We start from the raw sequence: 22,322 nt of genomic DNA on the forward strand, positions 1-22,322 counted from the left end.
TAAAAGAAGTGAATGTTATTCATTGACTCTCGAGGATGGGTGTGTGTTTTGCATTACCTCCTCGGATTGTTGCAGCCACATCCAGTCGCGTACTCTTTCTTAATGACAGAAATTTCTCTCGTGCCTGTTTCATTCAGAGATGCACATAAAATGAAGTTACAATTTTTCAAAAATAGTGGATATTATGAAGTCAGTTATAACACACCTGGTCGTATGTAATGGAGGCTTTGTCAAAGCGTTTACGTGCTTCCTGGTGAGAGAGCATTAGAAGATGAATTTAAAAGGTCGGAAGCAATTTGAAAGGATGTATTAGTACAAGTGTACCTTAATTTCTTGGACATCAACATTCACAAAACTGAACCAACCCGGTCATTCAGAATATGCTCTACCTGATAATATCATATTCATAGGCTAGTTAGTTATGCATTTGTTCAAAAAAACTGATTAAATGAACCAAACCCCAAACTAAAGGGAGACTAGTTCAAGATGCAGTTCATCTCTTGTACTGATGGCAAGTAGTCAGGGGCGGTCCTGGGCATAGCGGACTGAAACACCGGCTTAGGGCCCCCAAATTTTTTTAAAAATTTTACATAAGAAGGGGCCTCTAAATTTGTAAAAAAAGTTTTTTATAAAACTCTTACTAAATTGTTTTAGGCCCCCAGCATCTCAGGGACGCCCCTGCAAGTAGTTAGTACCTCGGAACGAAGAACTTCCTTGTATGTCCCAATTTCTCGAAGAGCAACAGTAAACTTTGTCATTACAGGACCTGAAGAAAAAAAAAAAGAACTTATCTCCTTGAGATAATGAGATTTGAGGAAAAAGAAGAAAGAGAGGTAAGTACCTCCAAAAGCAACGCCGATGGGATCATTATGGCCACCGCCGAAAGATTCAAGTGCATTTACAAAGTCAATATCTCCATCATACCCTTCTCCGAGTCCCTCTCTAATAATAAACCAAACAAAAAAATCACAATTCAAAAAAAGAGAGAGAGAGAGAGAGAGAGAGAGAGGAGTATATATAGTTGTAATAAAGAAGTTAGTTAGTTTACGTGTATTTTGTGCAGTCTTTGTAGAACCTTAAGCATCGCATCCCCAGCAAGTCTGCACTCTCTTCCATACATTGCATCTGTTGCACCACAAAAAAAAAACTTTAGTTCTTAGATCTCTCTCTTAACTCTGGTGCAGAGAATCATTTGTCGTTATCTGTTTAGCAATGGAATCGTTTAACAGAATAAAAAGAGAAGAAACCTGTTGACGAAACATGGGGGAATCATCGAGCTTAGCGAAATGCATCCTCCCTCGTCGTCGTCTTCTTTTTTCTTCCTTTTCCTGTCTTCCACCGGAGACTCGATCGGAGAGAGAGAGAGAGAGCTATATAAGGAAATAAATGTTTTTATTGGGAAACTCTTTTTTCTTAGGGTTGGTTGACAAGTGGTAAAATGTGAGCAAAATAAGGAATCGAAGAAGATCGTGCCATGGAGAAAACAAATTACTACTCTTTCTCTTTCTTGTGGTGGTGTTGGTGATCGTGTACAAAACCTTTGAAACCAATTCCATGGCTCCCACTCTTATATTTATATTATATATTATAACATCCAATTTAATATGCACATTAAGGGACTAATTTGATTTTCTTAGAGGCATGAGGCATCCATGAGGCGAGTCCAAAGTATTCACTTTTCAATAATAATAAATTTTTAAGAGCCAGCAAATCCAAAGCAGTTGACTTTAAAAATCCTTAATCGTGTCAGAAACTATTAAAAGATAATAATTTGATAAATCTCATCATTTTTTAATAAATCTACAATTTTTATTATTAAATTATAAAAAAATAAACAAAAATATTTAGTTTTATAAATTTAATGTTTTTATAGAACGGCAAGAGTATTAGAAAACACTTTTGGTTTCCAACGAATATCCCCGCCTCTTCTCTTCTGCTACTTGAGAATTTAAGGCAAAGTGAATTAAAGTCTATTATTTTTGGTTAGACTAGAAAACTAGAGCCTACACTAGTTATATACTACTATTCAATATAATTTGGTCCCGGTCAAAACATTCTATAACCAAATCGGGCTTTCAATCTTACTCCAATCAATGCTCAACCAGTGTGGCATTTTCAACAAAAAATGCAGAAAACAATTATATTTCCAAAACTTCAAGTGTCATTAAAGGAGTAGCAAAATGTAATCTCGGTCTAAAATCTAAATTGTGGTTCTTTGAAAAAAAAAATCGACAGAATGACAAACAAAAAAAAAACTCATGCATTTGGATTCGTTATTCAGAAACTAAAGAGCAGCAGGAAGTTCCAAAGTATGTGTAATAAAAGGGAAACTGAACCAGAGATTCTTTTAACCTGAGGAAGAAAACTTCTTCATCCCCAGAGACGACTAATGAATCCTCTCTGGACTTTCTTCTTCCTTTCGTCAAGAACTGGGAACTCAATGCAATTGTAGGCCAAGTCTAGAACAATTGGATTACGAGGTATAGACTGGAATGCAGGTGGGAACCGTTCGATCTTTGGGGCCATTTTTGTGTTTGCATCTCCAACTGCTGATTCATACACCTCCAGTTTATCTACCAGGTATTTCTCCACCTGATGTTTGACACAAGAGGACGAAAAAAAACCCATCAGGGTGCAATTTGTTGATTATGAGACATTTGCAAGATTAACAAAATAACATAACAGCAAGACACATAACGTACGCTGGGGATGTTTATATCATCTGCCACCATACAACCAAGTAAGTGACGGGGAAAAGTGAGGTAATATAATGAGATTGTACCTTCGTGGCTGTATCGTTTAGTGATATCGTTGAGATTTTCTTTGACAGCTTCTCTGGCGCCTTCTCTTCCTCCATGATCCCGGTCGCATGTTCTATGCAACTATTAGCTCTGCATTCTTTGTCCAGTGCCTTCAGTTCCTGGATTGTTCCCTGAGAATTATTGGAAAAAAAAATTAGTCAAACCTAATATACTTTAGTGACACCATGCCTATACTTACACCATCAACATATAACCTTATCCAATCGACGTGAGGAGGTAACATAGAACTTGCTATCCAATGACTATGTATGAGGTAAGAAAGTAAAATAATACGTTGATACCTCATCTTTGTTTGCTATGCTCTGAAACTTGCTCAGGGCATCTTCAGCAAGAGATCGAGCTCGACAATATAAGGCATATGCTTCAACCCTTTTTCCTGCTAGGCTATATGACTTTGCCAAGTAGAAGCACCTGAAAATAGATTTAAGAAGATATCATCAGCTAACTTAATCATAGGCGACGAAAACTGAACGCAGCAGTTAGTATATGAAAATATTACGTTTTCTCAAATGGAAAAAACTGTGTGAATATTTCTAAACAGGAGCTAAAGCATCTAATAAGTGATTCTAGTATAGACCAAAAGAAATAGGTGAGGAGATGACTGACGGGGAAAGAGATTCCTAATTTAATGATTACAACTAACTCATGTAAGGATTGGATCAACGGCTTTGAGGAGCTTAACTCTAATCAAATATGCTAAATCAAATAAAAAATATAGCGAGGCCACAACTCAATAGCAATCACCCTCCAAAAAATACAATAACGTGGAAGAAGAACTAAACCTTTCAGCACGAAAGGCTAAGCTTTTGCGCTGACACTCTTCTTCGAAGGCAATCTCTTCGGGTTTCCTGTCTCTTCCAGAGCTAATGAGGTCGGAAAGATCAGCGACATTCTGAAAAAAGAAAAGAAAAGAAACAAAGATGAGGTCTTCTCGATGGTTTAACACACAAAATCTGCTTCTGGAGAAAAAGAGAGGTACACAGTGGTTAACCTGTAACAGAAGGTCATACAATCGAACAAGTTCCTCAGGCTTAGTAACCTTTTCAGTTTTATCATCACGTTTCTTGTTCAGTTTACTCTTTGCTATTTTAACCAACAGCTGGTTCCTTTCAATGGTTCTTTGTCCTAGCACAGCTCCAACAGCTTTGTCCAGACCATTTAGATCATCTTTGACAGATTCAGCATTTCCTGCACTTACCTAAAAATAATATACTCCTTGTGAAAATAAATCAAAGAAACAGCTACGCACCCAAAAAAAAACAGATACTCTTTACTTGTCTAGACTTCCAAAAATCTTCAAAAGGTTATTCGGTGAACCAAATCAATAAATTAGCCATCTCCTGTAAACTCACTCACCAAGTCACTGCGTATGGTGTTCCGCGCATCATGATATGCAGTGAATAATTTATCATATATGGTCAGCTTTTTCTCTGCAGGGAGAGATTCTGCTGCTGGACCCTGTAGCTCCTTCTCAAAGTCTTGGGCTGAGCAAAAAAGGAACAAAGAGTGAGAGCCGCAGAGAAGTGCTCAGTGTCCAAACAAAGCAGGTTATATATTAAGAGGGTAACGCATAACAAACAGTAACTACATAGTAAAGGTAAACCATAATTGTGCCAGATCATAATTTGTCGGCATACCATAGTAGTTCAAAAAGAGAGAATTGGAAAAGTCGAACCTTTTAAAATAGAAACCCGAGATTTTGGGTTGGAAACTGGAAATCTGTAGCCAAGCCAATTAAACTCTGTAAGAGATGCAGCTTGTTGAGATCTGGCCTCTTCCATAGCAGCCTATATGACAAGCGAGCAATATACATCATATTAATCCGAAATGTCTGAGAGATCTGAGAAAGAGTTAACCACTAAACCATTGCAAATCATTCAAGAGTAGCCAAGATCGTATACATGTAATTAGTATTTGTGTGTGTTGGTCACAGGTCAAAAGCGGACTCTAAACTCACAATAACAGATGGCAAAGCTAACAAACAAAAATGTTATGCTTCAATAATTATGCGGACAATTGAAACATGTACACACAGTTAATCACTTTCTTCGGTGGTGAGGCTGACAGAAATGATATGTGTGCGTACCTCTATCTTTGCTTTGAAAAGATCCAACGCAGGACCTTCCATCTCACCAATCTGAAGTAGTTCAGATGTCTGCAAGTTTGATTTGCCAATTTTGTGTTTGCAGTATTCAATACTTGGCTCAAGCTCCTCAACCCGTTCCCGACAAAGAACCTGGTTCTCTAGATCACCGTATTTCCCGAGCTCCTCATAAACAGCTCTGCGAAGGCGAATAATTTTCAGAAACAAAAACCTACCAAATTGCAAAAAGAGGATCCTGAACAAAGACAAACCTGGCGTTTCTGAAACATGCCAACGCAGTTTCCCAGTTTTGATCTTGCTCAAACAACAGGGTGCCTTTCATATAGGAAGCATATGCCTATAAAAGAGTAAGATGAAGTATGAAGACTCATGTCGTCTGTTTATAGAGTACACATACATTTTACAGGAAATGACGAAACAACTAAGCTAATAGCCTAAAACTGAGGAATACTCTTCTTCTTCCATTAAAGGCAGAGATGTATGTTCATGAAAACACTTCAACAATTGGGATCACCGAAATACCTCAGCTTCCAAAGATGTCCTGGAGTCCGTCTTATTAGAGCACAGACTTGAGAAAAGCGAAGCCCATTTTACTGCCTTCCTCAGCCTACCAATTAAATATATCCGCTGCCTTGCATTAGGCCCATCCGGTAGCTGTCTTTTGTCCATTGCATGGCTCCATGCTCTCTCCGTCATATAGAAAACCACATGGAGAAACCTATTCAAATAAAAACATTAACTCAATTACAGGTATGTGAGTAGAGTACCTCAAAACCACTTATAGTGGAAGCATAAACAGAGCCTTCACAGCTTTTTTAATGTTAAGATTAAACATAAAAAAAAGAGCACATCTCAAACAAAAAACTTCAAGTTGGAAGGATTCAAGTATATACCTAACATCAGTGACAGTTGATTCAAGCATGGCTCGCCGAGTGTATTTACCACGACCATGAGTAAACTTCAAGGACTTGTACAGCCTCCTCAACCGTGCTGAGCAATACCTCCTACACAACAAGATAGCATCAGCTAAAACAAATTTGAAAAGACCATGTAAGCTAATGAGCTTAGGGTTTACCTATAGCGAGCATAGTCACCATGACGCAGACCATGTTGCGCCTGAGAAGTTTTCATCAGCTGCAGAACTGAAAACCCAAATGCGTAGATTCACAAACTTAGAGGCTTTGTTGTACGGTTCAAGTAAGCAACCAATTGCTAAATTCGAGATTCACAGACATGCAGATACTTATATTCATGAATATACTAACCATTCATCGAGAACCTCGGAAGGATCTGTTCAGAGCCGTCCGATTTGGGATCGTCGATCTCCATTGCTGACATCTCGTTCTCCTTCTTCCCCATCAATCCACTGAACCCTAGCTAAGGAAAAATACACCAAAACGGATAAATCCACCACGACGATATAGAAATTGAGGGATTCATCGAACAAAACACAGCGAATTGAAATCGTAAAAATGCAAGAAAGATCTAAGCTCAACCAGTTACTTTTGATTCGGTGAGAGGATTTCACGGCAGTGACTGACGATGGCGACGGCGAGTATGTGATGCGAGCGAAATTTTCAGTTTTGGATCGATGACAAGCAAGTGCACGAGAGGAGAGGGCGAACAGGTGGGTAGAAGCTTATGTTATGGAGTTTTGGTAGTCCATTCTGGTTTTATCTGGGCTGATATGGGCCTCAAAGCCCAGGACCATATGATTGAGTGCAATCATCTTCACAATGCACAAAATCACTTTAGAATCTCCTATAATTGGCAGTTATGTATGTCTTCTTAAATGTTATTTAGACCATCTCCAATGGTTTACTCTATTTTTTCCTCTAAAATAGAGTAACTCTATACTCTATGATAGAATTGGATGTTGTTCCAATAGCTCTATTTTAGAGTGATGAACAAAAAATAAAAAAATTACTCTATATATAGAGTAAAAATAAATTTACACTATTATAGAGTAGAAAATGAATATCATTAAAACACTTTTACTCAAAACTCTATTTTAGAGGGGAAAATAAAGTGGGGTTAGAGATGCCTTTAGAAGAATTCTAGAGCACCTTATATAAACTATAGTTTAAAAATAGAGATAATTTGGTCAAAAACCATAAAAGACCACAAAATTAACTAAATACCTACAACAGTGTAAAAGTGGATTTTGTGGTAGATAAGTTATGTGCAAAATGACATTTAAAGCTCTTACCAGTTGGCGATGGGTTTTCACCGTGTTTGTGCTGTAGGTTATATAGCTGGCAAATAGATTTTGTGAGATATCAAAAAGATTTGCAAATATATGTTCTAGATTTTTTGTGTTCCCCAGAAGGGTTAAGAGTTACAGTAACATTGAGAGATCACTTTCCCATTCACACATTTACTATCAGAAACGGTGGAACTCAATATCAAATCCTTTGGAAGATTTAGTTTCCATACATACAAATATTTGTGCAAAGGAGACAAAAGAGACAATGGCTATGAAAAAAATGTGGAGCTTTCGATATATCTTCCTCTTTCGTTTCAATCTCTGATAAGATTTCGTCAAAGATGATGGTGGGATCCTTAGCGACGGAGATGTACATGTCGTTGCACGTTGTGCACTTTGTTTCTTCTCATAAATCTTGAGCATGTCGACCTATGCCCAAATCAGATTGGAAGCAATCAAAATCCAAACCAGATGTTGTATGATTTCGATTAACGATGTCATCTACTTCACCAGCTTCTGTGTGATTCGTGTGATTCTTCCTACGTTCAAAGAGTGCCAAGCTGCCACAACGATCCTCTTAGCTTTCCTGTGTGAATTGGTGAGCGAGATTTTATCAATCAAAACCTTGGCATGCTAAACGCTCTAGAACAATGAACCACAGTACAGTAATTCTTTTTATTATTTTAAAATTGTTAGCTATATGTGTAAAAATGATATTACTGGAACAATAGTTTTGGTACCGCAGGTACAATGTATATTAGCCAGACAACAGTTTTGAAAACTTGTCACCACGATGACTTTACTTTAGGATGTGAAAGGGTAGAAAAATAGAGATAAAAGAAGAAAAAAAATGCAGCATGGAAAGATATACGTGTATTTTAGTCAGATATGTTACATCAGTTTTTATTGTTTGCAGCAGATGCAAAGTGATAGGTCATAACAAAGTCACCTGCAAACAACCCATCTATAAGATATGTAGTAGAAGGGGGATGGGAGGCGATTGAGGTGGTGCGTTGAGCGATTTGGAATGCCATGTCTTCAAAAATAATAATGCTTATCTAATATGTGATGTCTAGACCATGTTATTAAATCGAATACATAGACTTATTAGATTAACCGGTTAAGACACATCGGAAATGGAAACTTATTGGATTAGCCGGTTTCAACACATCAGATTCATAAAATTATTTGATTAGCCGGTTACAAAGCATAAGATACATAGACTTATTAGATTAACCGGTTAAGATGCATCGGATACAGAAACTTATTAGGTTAGCCGTTTACAAGCATCAGATACATAGACTAATTAGATTAACCGGTTAAGACACATGTTATGTCTATGTAAAAAGCTTTCAAGAAACATCAACAAAGTTAGTAACATGATCAGATCATATGACTTAGGTGCATGTTTTCAAAGGATAAACATCATAATAACACTTTTTGTATAACTAAATGTCGATGGCAGCAGATGTATCAAAGTTTATTTACAGTATGAAGACAACTAATATTGTCATTGCATATCACATTGATAAAGGAAAAATAGGCTGGGACATTTCACATATAATATGAAAACTCTCAATTAAAATAAATATCCGTAAATTATTCAAATTTACGGTTATACAATTTAGAAAACAAGCACGGGAGCTACTACATATCCTAAGGATATATTAATTGTTTCGGTTTAATAACATGGTCTAAACAATAAGGGTCGCCAACAATAATTAAATGTCAGATATCTACAAAGATAACCGGCTAATCTAATAAGTTTTCATTTCCGATGTGTCTTAACCGGTTAATCTAATAAGTCTATGTATCCGACGCTTTGTAAACGGCTAATCTAATAAGTTTCCGTATCAGATGCGTCCTAACCTGTTAATCTAATCTAATAAGTCTATGTATCTGATGCTTTGTAACCGGCTAATCAAATAATTTTATGAATCTGATGTGTTGCAACCGGCTAATCCGATAAGTTTATGTATCTAATGTATAGTATTAAGCTAATATAAACGGTCATACAAGATTCTGTATACAGACAATATAACTTTGAAAAACAGGGAATTGATTATATGTGGTTTGAGATATTTGAGTTGAATTGAGTAGCAGGAAACTTTCAACTGTCTTGAGATGATATAGCGACCGAATCGACCAGAGAATGAAGGCTTATCAGCAAGCTCTACAAATTTACTGAAAGGAGAAGCTCGTATTTTTTCGATTTCTTCGGGCTCAAGAGAGTTTAGAATTTGCTTGATACCAAACGGTTTGTGATAAGGTGTCACCCTCACCCCAGTTGGTTCTTTGCCAGCCTTGAATATTCTCCCCGGTATAGTACACGGCGGAGCTGTCGACCTCTCGTTCTCCATTATAACTATACAGAGTTGTTTTCTAGGGTTTTTGATTTGCAATTGGGATTTTTTTTCTTTTTCTGAAAGTGAGAGATGAAGAGAAATGGGGAGATAGATAGAGAGTCTGTGTAATAGATTACTTCCTTCCTTGTTCGTCTCTGACACAGGAAGATTTCCATATATGCGAACAGTGACTATAAAATCTTTCCGAATCCACGTCAAAGATTTCAGAATTGCCCCATATGATTTCGGCTACTGAACAGCTATTTGACGTGGAAGGCTTATAGGGGTATAAATGTCTTAAACATTTGATGAGAGTTTCCAAACAGTGTCGTTTGGTAGGTTGCTAAATACGCTATACTTTGTTGGTATAGCTCCTAATTTCTCTTAAAAATATAACGTTGGTCACATATCCCCTATTAATAAATATCATTATGTAACAGTTGCATATATATGTAATCATGTTAGGATCGTATAAAACACAACAATCGCATATATATCGTATAAAATTAGCGTATACATATTCCTTATATTTTACTATAAACAGAATATTTGAATCATGTAGGTTTAACAAATGTGACAATAATCCTAATCACTCAGTTAGGATTATTAGCTTATGTATCAGTTATTACTCAAGTTCAACTATCACAATCTACGGACCAACAACATAACCGAACAGAGGGACCATCGTATATTTAGCATACCTCACATACTTTCTGGTTCAATCAAAGTCAAAATTTTGCAGATAGGTATACTATACATTTATAATTAGAACACCCTTTTTTATACTTTATCACGCCAGCACAGTTTATTGATAGATTACATTGTTTAATCTCTGCCTCACAAGAAAAATCTTGAACATTATAAACTTATATTTAAATCAGAGAATAGAGATGACCATGGCTGTTCTTACAACTTTAAACTCACAAAAAAAGCTTGAACATTATAAACTGATATTTAAATCAGAGAATAGAGATGACAATGGCTGTTCTTACAACTTTAAACTCACAAAAACTACTCAACAAGCACACGTTGTTGAGCACTGTGAACCTCTCTATTGTGCAACCATGTATGGACATAACTCACAATTCGTCTATTTAAAACATTTTATGTTATTTGATATTATTAATTGATTTCTATTTCGTTTACTATGTTTGAGAATAATATATCTAAAAAGATATATATAACTCACGAGATTTATGATCTATCAATGGTTGGAGACAGATAAACATGGATAATTTCTAGGGGTGTTCAATCCGGATATCGGTTCGGTTTCGGTTCGGTTTTTTTCGGTTTTCGGTATTTCGGTTAGTAAAATATAACTACCATTCTAAATCCATATTTACTTCGGTTCGGTTCGGTTTATATACCGTCGGTTTTCGGTTTATTCGGTTTTATACCAAAAAACATAATTATTTTGTTTGAGATCATATTATATGAATTTTAGAGTCATATTGTCAACACAGTCATTTATTAAAAATATATTACATGTTCAAATAAATGAACAAAAAAGTAAAAATGCTTATACCATCAAATAAAATAATCAAATCTATAACTAAAATCAAAGCTTGAAATTTTGAAAATAAAAATATGAAACAAAACAGAAACATGAATGAAAATTTTTTCCACTCTTCCATATTTAGTGTTCATTAAAGTCATGCTTTTTCAATTAAAAATTTTCCATTAATTATTGTCTATCAAATTTATAATCTTCATATTAATATAGTGAAGACTAAAATAAATAAAAAAGATCAAAAAAGACCTAGAAAATAAGATGTCTGAATTGCGATGTATTGTTATTTAGTTATAGTTCAAGTGTTTTACAAATTAAGATTTTTTATTACTATAAAATTATGGTAATAGTTATTAACACAAATTTAACTTATGTAACAAATAGATTTTCATGTATTATTATAAAATAGATACATATTTACATGTTTTTACTTTTAATCGGTTTTGTTCGGTTTATTCGGTTTAATCGGTTATATACCAAACCATATCCAAATCCTACGGTTTTTATAAAATTATATCCATTCGGTTTATATGGTATATACCAAAACCAAACCATATTGTCTATTTCGGTTCGGTTCGGTACGGTTCGGTTTTACCATATTGAACAGCCCTAATAATTTCTAATCAATTTTGCATAAGCTTGAAGATTATATCAATTGTTGAATATATTGAATAGAGACAACTAAGATGACATGAATTCAACCCCAGATTAAATTTGGTTTGGTTTACTCAAGTTTGTGAATAATTTATCTAAATAGAAATATCATATATATAAGTTAATCTGAACTCTTTTAATACCAAGTACCAGTTAAACTTTCACAAACCGTGCTTGGTGAAAAATATTACAAATTTATATCATATATATAATGTACGTGTTCGAAAATCAAAACAACGTATTAGCAAAAAATAATTTTAATGTGAGCTTGTGAGTTAGAATGATTTTGGAAAGTTTCAAAGGCGTAATAACTCAAATTATGTAAGGTAAGAATGTTTTTGGAAAGAAATAAATATAGTTAGTGATTTTATGTCAATTGTCAAATAAACATTGTACTAAACTGTATGTGGGACTTTCTATATTTCTAAAATAAGGTAAATGTGTCTTTCTATCATTATTAAATCGTGTAAATTATGAATTCCTATATAATATATTCCTTATAATGTAGACTATAAATTTAAACTTCTACACCATATAAATTTTAAAAATGTATGGTTCTGTAAATTACTACAATGCAACAAGACTGGATTAGAAATTTTGGTGGCTTAAAATATTTCTTAAGAATTGTAGTTAATTTTTTTAAAAAATTTAGAAGCTTATAGTTATATAAAAAAATTTCAATAATATTGTAGACCAAGGTTATGCACTGCAATATTACATTACGATTAAAAAATTACACAAATCATTCTCTTATAATTTGAAAAGATAATGAATTTAATGGTAATTACATTTCTTAAAAGTTAATGATGTTAACCTAAATAAGCCAAACTATATAGACGATTTCTAGCACATTGACGAGACCATCATATTTCCAACTAGGCATCAACCAGATGTAGTATAATATTCGCAAATATGCCTAATTAATTTTAAAAAATACGTGAGATTTGATAAATATAGTGCTGTGGTATTTTAAAAAAAAATATTATATGAAAAACTAAAAATATACATGATGCGCTATTAAATTCGATTTTTATTTATATAAAATTAAAATGACAAAATGTTATAAAAAATATAGTTTGAGTTTTTGGTATAAAAAATAATAAACTAAAACCGACATTATATAATCCAATATCAAACCAAAGTAGATAATTTTATATGGTCTATAATTTTATAAACCAAAATACCAAACCGAAACCAAACATAAATCGAAATTGAACAGCACTACTTTAAATATATAATTGTTACGTCTGTGTCACTTCACGTAAACCGTGAAACTTAACCTAGATTTTGGTTTATTAATGCTATAAAAATGATCGAATATAAAATATTAATGTCAATACTATATATTCTAAATATTTATAAAATAAATTTATCGTGCGCAAAGCGCATGTCTTATCCTAGTACAGTAAATTACACAATTTCTTATATTGTTGGCTGTTTAATTTAACTTTTACCATATCTATTATTTATAGCCGAGTTTGACTAGTTCTTCAACATCAACAAAAAGAAATAGGTGGTTGGTAAGAAAATCTCCAATGTGAAGGGTTATTTTTACTTTAAAATAGAGTAATACAGAGTTCAGTATATTTCAAATGTACTCTAAATTAATATAGAGTTAAAAATACAATAATGAAATTTTTTTTAAAAACGGTTACTTCATAGAGAGTAAAAAATAAAATAATGAACAAAAATTAAAATGATTACTTCATTTATGAAGTAAGATTGTTTTATATGAAATATGGTTGCAATATTTATTTATTTATTTTAGAGTAAACTATAGAGTGGAGTTGGAGATGCTATAAACATATTGTATTTATTGTTGTAATATAAAGTTGCATAATTACTTTTGTCATCAAATTAAAAAACAATTTCATTTTTTTTATAAATTTGAGAAATACCCTAAGATAGCACTAAAAAGTTTACTTCACAAATATAGACTCTAAAGATCAAAATGACCAAAATATTCCATTAAAGAGGTAAATATACACTTATGGTTAAGTGATGTGCACCAGTACTCGTTACTTGCCTTATACCTGCTACTTGACCTGTACTCGCCTCGTTTTTTCAAGTACTCGTCGTTGTCAAGTCAAGTATCAAGTCGTTGAGTTTTGCTACTTGCAAGTACAAGGCAAGTAACAAGTATAACAAAAAAGTTACGACTCGTCTTGATATTACTCGTTACTTGTTCTACGACTAAAAAAATGATAACTAAACCATAAAAACCAAAGCCCTAAACTAATATTTCTTTGTTGTAAGAAGTAAACAATACTTTCTTATCGAATTCTATTTTCTTTTTTTAGGTGCAAATATTGTATTTAAAATAACTCTCGTGTTTTTACCAAGTCGAGTAAATAAAACAAACTTCATAACCTTCTATCGTAAGATATTATCTATCAAGTAATTTTTAGAAACTTGAAAATATATACAAGTAATTAATAAATACTTGTAAGTAGCAAGTAATCGAACAAGACAAGTAACTTGCAAGTAACATATTTTTGGACAAGTACTCGAAATAACAAGTACTCGTTTCCAACAAGTCAAGTAGAAGTCGAAAAATTCATTACTCGTTCAAGGCAAGTCAAGTATCAAGTATACGTAAAAAAGCAAGTACCCACCTTGCGCCCACCCAATTTAATACAAACCTTAGGGTTTAGAGCTATGGGTGGAGATTTGGGATTGAGATTTAAAATTATCTAAAATAAAAAATAAATATTAAAATTTGAAAATAATTTTTTAAAAATAGTTTCAAAAAGTATTTTCAAATTACAAAAAAAATTGAAAAAAGTATAAAAAACCAATTTTTTTAAAAAATATATTTTTATAAAAAAGTTCGAATTTGAAAACATATAATCTAAAACCATAAAAAAAATATTTTTTAAATTTTTTTAAAAGATTTTAAATTTGGTTTATATTTCTAGAGTATTAAGGTCATTTTACCTATTAAACGAAACATTTTTGTCATTTTCCTCCTTGTGGTCTATTTTTGTGATCAAAACTTAAAAATTGTCTATTTAGGAAAATTGCCCTATAAATTTTGTTCCCGCATATTAGATGTCATTTTTAAACTTGGATTAGCTAAGGTCAATGTTGTATCTGAATGTTTCTTAAATCTATGTGTACCAGTAAAATCTCAACTTTCGTTGGGTCAGAAATTTATTTTTTCTAGAATAGTATGTATTCCTATAAAGAAAAAAAATTGGGTTTTAAGGCTATTATAAATACGGGTCTAAAGGTTTGTAAGATTAATTATCTTACAATACGAAAAGCCCTTGATCCTCAAAAGAGAGACATGTCACATCATTTAATTAAATTGACCAATGATGGAGAGTCTTTTTGCCATGTCAGTTTAGTTAATGTCGATAATGATAAAAGTGAGCTTTCATTTGGGTTTAAACTAATTTGCAATCTTGGCCCAACTATTATCTTTTTTTTTAATTATACAGAGGCGTCTTGGTTCCACAGAAGTGATCCAGAGTAGTCACGTGTTGTCACGTGTCGCTTCTCTGTCTCTGGCGATGCCGAAATATTAATTTTCCAGTGGTCTGAATTCGAAATCAAGTGATAGTACTCACAGTTTTAAACCCTTTACCACTCACAGTTGTGGCCCAACTATTATCTCCTCTACCTTTATCGGTGTCGTTTCCCCTTTTTCCATTAAATCTGCATAAGCAGACACTAATTGCAGCCATTATTCTCCTCTTCATAACAACACAAAAACTTAACGATTTTCTCTTCCACTTTTCCTCTTTCACCCAGTATAAACTGATGTAGCTTTCAAGCTACCACCAGGAATCGAATATCTCATGGAACTCAGAAGCACATAACTACATTGAATCTTATCTCTACTCCACATAGCTGAAACAGTTCACCCAAGAGATCTCCTCTCAAAATCTAAAACTCCAAGCCGATTGTAACTGATGCCAGTTTCACGCCCAGTGGCGGAGGCAGAAATTTTTTGTCCCGGGGTAAAAAAAAATCAAAAATATAATTTATAAACCACAAAAAACTATATATACTCTAGGCACACTCCATTTTCTGTTGAATGTAAAAATTTATTCAAACCAAAAAACGTTTGTACAATGACCGCTTCTTTGTTTAGAGTGTTCTGTATTTTTAAAGTTTTCAAGAAAAAACATAGCAACAATGAATAAAAACAGAGTTCTATCTCTATCTCTAAAATCTTTTCAGACCGAACCACACGATTATAACAGTTTTACTCTACGCACACTTATAGCTTAAAACTTTTTTATGACAGGTTTATTGGCTAAAAATATAGAAAACCAACCTAAAATTTAACTAAAAAATAATTATAGAGCACGAGTTAGAAGTCCGCTGTAGTCTTACTCTTATGTTCCCGAGGAAGAGGAACATATTTTCTTTTCTTTTTTATGTTTACTTGTTTTATAATGTTTCTATATTATAAATTACTTGGACCTAATACAATTTGGGATTAAACTAACATATTACAAAAGTTTAAAATAACAAAACATGTTTAGGGATTTTATATTTTTTGATAATTATAAAAAATGAGGTTAAAACTAATAGAACTCCAAAGTTTCAATGATAAAAATTATAATTATTTTAGTTGTATAATTAAATTTTATCTTCAATGTTTAGTAATTATATTTGTGGGGTCAAAATTATTTTTTAGTGGGGTCAACAAAAATTTTGCTTAAAACAAAACAATATTTTTTAAAAAATAGTGGGGTCAACTGACCCCCCTCCTCATATGCTGCCTCCGCCCCTGTTCACGCCTCTTCCCTTGCTGATTCCGCCATCGCCTCCTCCTCCTCAATTCCAGCCGCGACGTCAGAGAAATGCAAGAGGTCGTCTGTCATGTGTTGGATCACTTGAGAGAGGAAGGTCCACATACTACGAAGAGAAGGTTCGAGACCGTTAAAGTTTTGCGTCTTTTAGGTATGGAACTTTCTCTCAATCGATTTCTATCTCTTGATTTCAGATTTGAAAATAGGATGTAACATCTTTTAGTTTTGTTTCTTAATTTCTTTTGTCATATACTAAATTACTTTGGATATATATATGCATGCTTACTCCTTCTGTTCGATCCCCAGCTTACGACGACCTCGAGTTTTTTTATTCCAGTGCGTTAGTTGACGATTAACATATTGTGTTGCAGCGAATTTGATGATAACAAGAATTTGTTGCACGAGATCACTAGACTTTCACCTAAGGCGAAGATAAGCTCTTTATTAGTTCTCTTGACATATTGCATTACGAGAAACAACAAAAAAATGTATGGCCTAAATCACCAGGCATCTCCTTCTGCTATATGAACCTAATTTACTTAGAATTCTGCTGATAATTAGTAAGAAGTATACTTGATAGAGTAATATCAATATTCAATGTTTTGTATGTTTGTGTTTTGTCTAGGATTAGTCTCTTCAGTTTGTTCAAAGTGCTTCTCTTCAGATTGATCATATAATTTGGAAGCTTAATTAAATCTATTATATTGGCTCTGTGTTTGATTATCTTTTCTCTAGGCACTTCTCTCCCGAGATGTTCAGTCCAACATTGCTCCAGCAAGTAGTGAACGTTACGGCATAACAAGTCAACAATACGAGGTACTGAAGCTGCAACGTGCTCTCAAGCAAGACCCCATGGTGCAGCCTTCATAGCACTGGGGTTGATGTCTTATATGCCATGCCATGGATCTCACCTTTCTTAAGAGCTGCGTTGCTTTTCCTAACTTTCTTCCTTATCTGCGATCTAGCTCTTGCTCAGTTTCCTCCCTCTTCAATCCAAGGGACAAGCAACTGGGTTGGTCGGTTTCATTTGACTGAATCTTGCAGCAATGAACATGGTTTCTCACACTCAAATTACCAAAAGAAGAAGAAGGTTCTCTCTCAAATATACACTGCATGTAAGCATTCTCTGATGTTGTAAAGAGATTTTAGTCTACAGGTCTTTTTTGGTATTATCATCAAATCTAATATGTATGTTCCATGCCACAGAGGACAGAAATTGATCGGGTCTTCTTTTGGAAATCTGGAATACATGGATGGGGCCTTTCTGCCAGCAGAATTATCTATGAATGTGGCCATGTGGGTTTTGTCTGTTTTTTTATAGAGAGGGAATGATGATAGACAATATTTTTTTTTTCAGATTCTTAAATACAGACTGGAATAGGTGAGACGTACCATTGCAGACCTGAGAGAAGGGAAAATGCTATATGAGTTCAGAATATTTCCCATTTATCTCTACAATTATGTATTTCTCTCTCTATCTCTCTTCTAACCAAGGGAGGGATTTGTGTTGCAGCTGTTCAAGATCAGTGAGAAAGTAGTTGTTGATGCTACAAATAAAGGGAATATAGCTCGGCTTATCAACCATTAGTAAGCTGTTCTATGACATGATGTAAATTTTCAAAGTTAGGAGTGACTGCGCTAAGACCCTTTTAGGAGATTTTGTTACACTGCAATAACTCAGTGAGACGTTTTTACTTTTACTCCCTCACAAGGTAACACTCAGAAGGCATCTTACTTTGTTCCATGTAGTATTTCTTTTCATTAGAATATATGCTTGGTTTCATCACTCCTTCCAAGTATAAGATGCAGCGGTTTGTGACGTGCAATAATGGTAAACACACACATGCGTTGTGTGCCGAATATTTAATAAACTTTAGAGACCGGTTTTCTGTAAGCTGGAATTGGTCAAAGCCATGTAAACAAAATTATAATGTTCATCTAACGTTGTGTGCCGAAAATTTAACTATGTTTTATATGTTGATGTCATAGCCAGATAAAATCAATAAATAAACACAAGAAGTCATCAGTTTTCATGTGAAAATCAGTACACAGTATAGATTTCAGAATATTTGTACAATGTGATTGGTTAGATATCAGAGTAATAAGGTGGAAAATATGGTGAAAATGAGAGGGATGAAAATAAATAAATTTGAAAAAAAAATTCATTTCATTAAATTTGAGTTAAGATATACCCTGTTTATTGTTTTCTCACTATTTAAGTTATAATAATTTTTTATTTGATTGGGTGAAATTAGAGTAAATAAGTTAAAAATAAATTGTCACCTACTTTAATTTACTCTAGCTCTAATCCCACGTACCCGTAATGTAATATACGAAAATCTATTTATAACTGACCACATCAAAAATAATTTGCTTATATTATTAGGTAACTATCGTATTCCAAAATCAATACGTGAAAGTACATCAATACAATACTAAAAGGGGAATAAGGGCTCCACTCATGCTTGCACATCCTCAAAAATAATCAGCCAATCAAATATCATTTTTTTGCCACATCACCAATCAGCTTTCTCAAAAGAATCGCGTCTCTTTCGATTGTCGTCTCATCTTTTCTCCTCAAGCAAAAAACGATTGTCTTCTCAACTCCCATACTTTCCTCCATCATTCATAATTATCTTTTAATCCAACCCATAGAATCTCTAACAATAGATTGATTCGTCTGTTTGATTCAATTTCATCACCATCCACAACCGAGACGAGGACGAGGACGAGCAGAAAACTCGAGACTTGGTACCGTCAGATCGACTGGAGAATCTGTTCCACCAGTGAAACTGTTCTCAGCGAGGTTAAGCCTCACGAGGTTTGTGAGACTGAACAAGCTCTCGGGTATTTGCCGGAGAATTTGTTTCCTTGCAGGTAGAGGTGACGGAGATCGGAGGAGGTGGTTAGATCGAGAGGGAGAGAGCCGGCGAGGGTGTTGAGACGGAGGCTCAGTGTTCGGAGACGAGTTAAGTTTCCGAAAACACCGTTCGGGATGGTGCCGGAGAGAGAGATGCCGGGAGACGGAGGGCGGTGACTCTGTTGTTGTCGCATTTTACGCCGGCCCAGTTGCACGGCGAGGTGTGTCTGATGTCCCAGCAGAATGTGCGGCCGCCGACGGAGGAACGGAGAGAGAGAAGAGCGGCTCTTTCGGCGTTGAGGTCTTGGGTTGAAGGGAGAGGGAGAGAGAGTAGGAGGGTTGTGAGGAGAACAGAGAGAATCGTCATGGAGGAGTTGGGGAAGACTCGCATTGTGCGATGATTCATAGAAGGAGAAGGAGAGAGAGAGAGAGAGATAGACGGTAGAAGAAAGAGAAGGCTCTTTTGTAGACGATGAATTACCACAGACGGTGTTAGAGGCGCCATGGAGATTCGAGCTTTTATTTGCAAGTCAGATCACTCTAATTCGCTTGAAGTTTTCTCCGACGATGGTAAATCAGCAGCTCCATTATTTTGAGCTAAAGGCGTGGATCTCCAAATGGTCGATCGAAAGGTAACCTTTCTTGCTGTCTGCTTCGATTTTAATAACCTGTACACCTTTCTGAGTATCCTGCTTACGGGTACTCATATGTTTGGCCGCAGTCCACTTTGATCCAGGGTTCAGTCAACGTGCATAGGCTCAATGCATTCAGAAACCTCATAAAAGAAGGTGGGCTCAGTGTTTTAGATGTGACCAGGACTATGAGCCACCAAACCTTCATACTTGCTGACTCCCCTGTCTTAATTCATTTTACTGATCCTAAATCAAAATTTTGATTGTCTCCAGATATTGTTGGTGAATGGGAATTAAAACAGCTTACAATGAAGAAACCCAACAAAATTAAACGTATTATGGCAATAGTATGCATTCAAAGGTTTGGCCTACTTATCGCTTTTATGTTGTAATGCTCACCATGACAATGGATGGTTTAGTTTATTAAACCGTCTTATTATAATACTCTCCTATGCAACTCCTTCATAAGTTGGTTTTCTATGGTTTGAACCCCCGGGTTATTGTAGCTACTAATATCAATCCAAAATTGGTTGGAGGCACCTGTGTTGGAATAAGATTGTGAATTACGACCTCAAACCATAATGTTAAAATGCTAAAACTGTTACTTACTTGCAGGTCATCTTTTTTTTCTGAATGCAACCTCAGCGACACATTTCTACTCTGACCATCAGTGTGAGGCCAGCGCCAAATACCTGAGGGATAAGGTTATCTTTTTGCGTTTCGTATGTATTTCATTTCAATGAAGCTATTATTATGTGCAGTACCGTAATTCATTCTATTCTACAGGGTGGTAACCAGTAACGAGAGAGCTCTTCCTCAACTCCAACAAAATTTGGAGCGTTGAAAAAGATAGAATCGGTAATTTCGGAACTGAATGGCTTTGTCCTCAACTCCTCTCCACAGGTTAAAACCTCACTAGAACTTACTTAGATTGAAGCAGATTGCTGAATTCCTATACACCGGGGAAGTGACAAACATTGAAACAGCTCATTAGTGTTATATCTCATGTTCCAATTGTTGCCATCAACTTCAGCGTGGCTTCTCATCCTTTACATGTGGACTATGTAATGGGGAAAATGTTGCTTTGAGTGTTAAGGTAATTACTATTCAGCCATTTTCAGTTAAAAGTCTAGCTTTTAAGAAGATATGTGTCACACCAGTATACACAACATATTTTTATTACATGTGTCAACAAGGTTCCGACGTCTCAGAGTCTGCCATGTTTGTGTGTTTTGATGGTGAGATGAACAAGCTAACAAATGTTTCAGCTGCAGCAGTGTCGCAGGTCTGAGTTTCAGCAACAATTTCCCATGTCTGTTCTTTAGAATCTTACTTAAAAAAAAACAAATTCCACTGAATGCTAATTTTTGAATTTTGCAGGGTGGTCCAATGGAAGATACACAGAACATTTCCCTCCCACAATGCCTGTGAGATATTGTGGGTATGACCTTTACATTACCTGTGAAGGTGTCGCAGTTTAATTTCTCTTCAAAGCATAAGTCGTTTACAATTGCACGGATTTTCGAACTCGACCAACGCCTACGCCTTCCTAATTTTGAGCAACATGTGAATTGACTATTTTACTACATCCTCCACCTACTGCTGCGTTCTCATCAACTGTCTCCTTTTCAGGGAGGTGATGACAACCCAGGCGATGATATGGGTAGGAGTTGGAGCTCTTTCCACATTCAAATCAAACTGAGTTAACACTGGTGTAGCTGTCAACAATTCTGGAATCATAGAAGGCTTGCAGGTTAAAGGCCTCCCATGAGAAGGTAGTGAAGAAAATAGTCATGGTAAAATTGACCTGTCTCTGGAGGAGACTGGTCTGCCTTCTGCAAATAAGCCACGTAAACTGAGGCCATGGCAATGTTGTGTTGCGGCACAACTACTTTTCTATGTTTTATTTTAAATTATACCCATCTTTGAATAAGCACTCATTTAAATTCTATCGCTACTTATTTTTTTGTAACACAACTATCTATACGTTTTTGTTTTTGTTTTGTTTATTGTTATCTTTTAAACAGCCTTCCGCAAATGGCAATGAATCTTTGTTTCCTCCTCCTTTTGCCCAAACTCAAGGCGCTCTTATTTTGTTTTAGGAACCTCTCTAGGAATAGACAGTTTATCAAACTAACAATAATTTATCGACTTTAAGATTTTAAGTATGTTTACTATCATATTTCATTGGACATTATGTGTGAAAATTATATACAACATAGTAAAATATATATATATATATATATATATGTTAATTATTTACATTTTTGTTGTATGATAGAGTCCAAATTTAAATATAAAAACAATATCATAATAAAGATGATAATTCCATTCAAATAATAAACACTATTACACTTTCAAAACAAACATTATTTTTACTATTGAAAAAAAATCCAAAACAGATAATTAAAAATTTTATATGA

At 34.6% G+C, this 22,322-nt stretch overlaps 2 protein-coding genes and 2 long non-coding RNA genes across 10 annotated transcripts; 2 read left to right on the forward strand and 2 right to left on the reverse strand.

Moving 5' to 3' along the window:
• Nucleotides 1-57: 57 nt before the first annotated feature.
• LOC125594382 (ADP-ribosylation factor GTPase-activating protein AGD1-like) lies at nt 58-1,965 on the reverse strand (the record flags this gene model as incomplete). Its single annotated transcript, XM_048770644.1, has 7 exons — nt 1,248-1,965; nt 1,049-1,125; nt 842-942; nt 696-766; nt 366-389; nt 206-250; nt 58-124 (listed from the first exon to the last, which is right to left on the reverse strand). Coding segments are annotated over exons 1-7 (430 nt in total), but the record flags the coding sequence as incomplete, so codon positions are not given.
• A 161-nt stretch (nt 1,966-2,126) lies between these two features.
• LOC106347753 (signal recognition particle subunit SRP68-like) lies at nt 2,127-6,585 on the reverse strand. Of its 4 annotated transcripts, none has more exons than XM_013787344.3 (14): nt 6,430-6,585; nt 6,192-6,303; nt 6,002-6,068; nt 5,820-5,930; nt 5,449-5,644; nt 5,178-5,263; nt 4,909-5,104; nt 4,498-4,609; nt 4,179-4,306; nt 3,814-4,020; nt 3,605-3,714; nt 3,104-3,233; nt 2,783-2,932; nt 2,127-2,592 (listed from the first exon to the last, which is right to left on the reverse strand). In XM_013787344.3, exons 2-14 carry the CDS (start codon nt 6,283-6,285, stop codon nt 2,371-2,373), a joined length of 1,809 nt encoding a protein of 602 aa, XP_013642798.1. In that variant the 5' UTR covers nt 6,286-6,303; nt 6,430-6,585; the 3' UTR covers nt 2,127-2,370. The 4 variants fall into 4 exon arrangements, with proteins under 4 accessions (XP_013642798.1, XP_013642800.1, XP_013642799.1 ...); XM_013787346.3 differs by having other exon boundaries at nt 6,192-6,299; nt 6,430-6,578; XM_013787345.3 differs by having other exon boundaries at nt 6,423-6,575.
• A 9,143-nt stretch (nt 6,586-15,728) lies between these two features.
• On the forward strand, nt 15,729-18,382 carry LOC106347755. 3 transcript variants are annotated; one of them, XR_001270814.3, is made up of 5 exons: nt 16,338-16,558; nt 16,779-16,895; nt 17,143-17,522; nt 17,614-17,835; nt 17,921-18,382. It is a non-coding gene; the product is annotated as an uncharacterized LOC106347755 (long non-coding RNA). The 3 variants fall into 3 exon arrangements; XR_002653014.2 differs by having other exon boundaries at nt 15,729-16,558; nt 16,779-17,522; XR_001270813.3 differs by lacking the exon at nt 16,779-16,895 and having other exon boundaries at nt 16,335-16,558.
• A 564-nt stretch (nt 18,383-18,946) lies between these two features.
• On the forward strand, nt 18,947-21,960 carry LOC125594381. Of its 2 annotated transcripts, XR_007329824.1 has the most exons (9): nt 18,947-19,899; nt 19,989-20,055; nt 20,173-20,260; nt 20,515-20,603; nt 20,686-20,757; nt 20,840-20,995; nt 21,096-21,184; nt 21,280-21,340; nt 21,532-21,960. It is a non-coding gene; the product is annotated as an uncharacterized LOC125594381 (long non-coding RNA). The 2 variants fall into 2 exon arrangements; XR_007329823.1 differs by having other exon boundaries at nt 18,948-19,899; nt 20,686-20,995.
• The last annotated feature ends 362 nt before the right edge of the window (nt 21,961-22,322 follow it).

Source organism: Brassica napus (assembly GCF_020379485.1).
Source record: "Brassica napus cultivar Da-Ae chromosome A6 unlocalized genomic scaffold, Da-Ae chrA06_Random_6, whole genome shotgun sequence".
NCBI lineage: Eukaryota > Viridiplantae > Streptophyta > Magnoliopsida > Brassicales > Brassicaceae > Brassica > Brassica napus.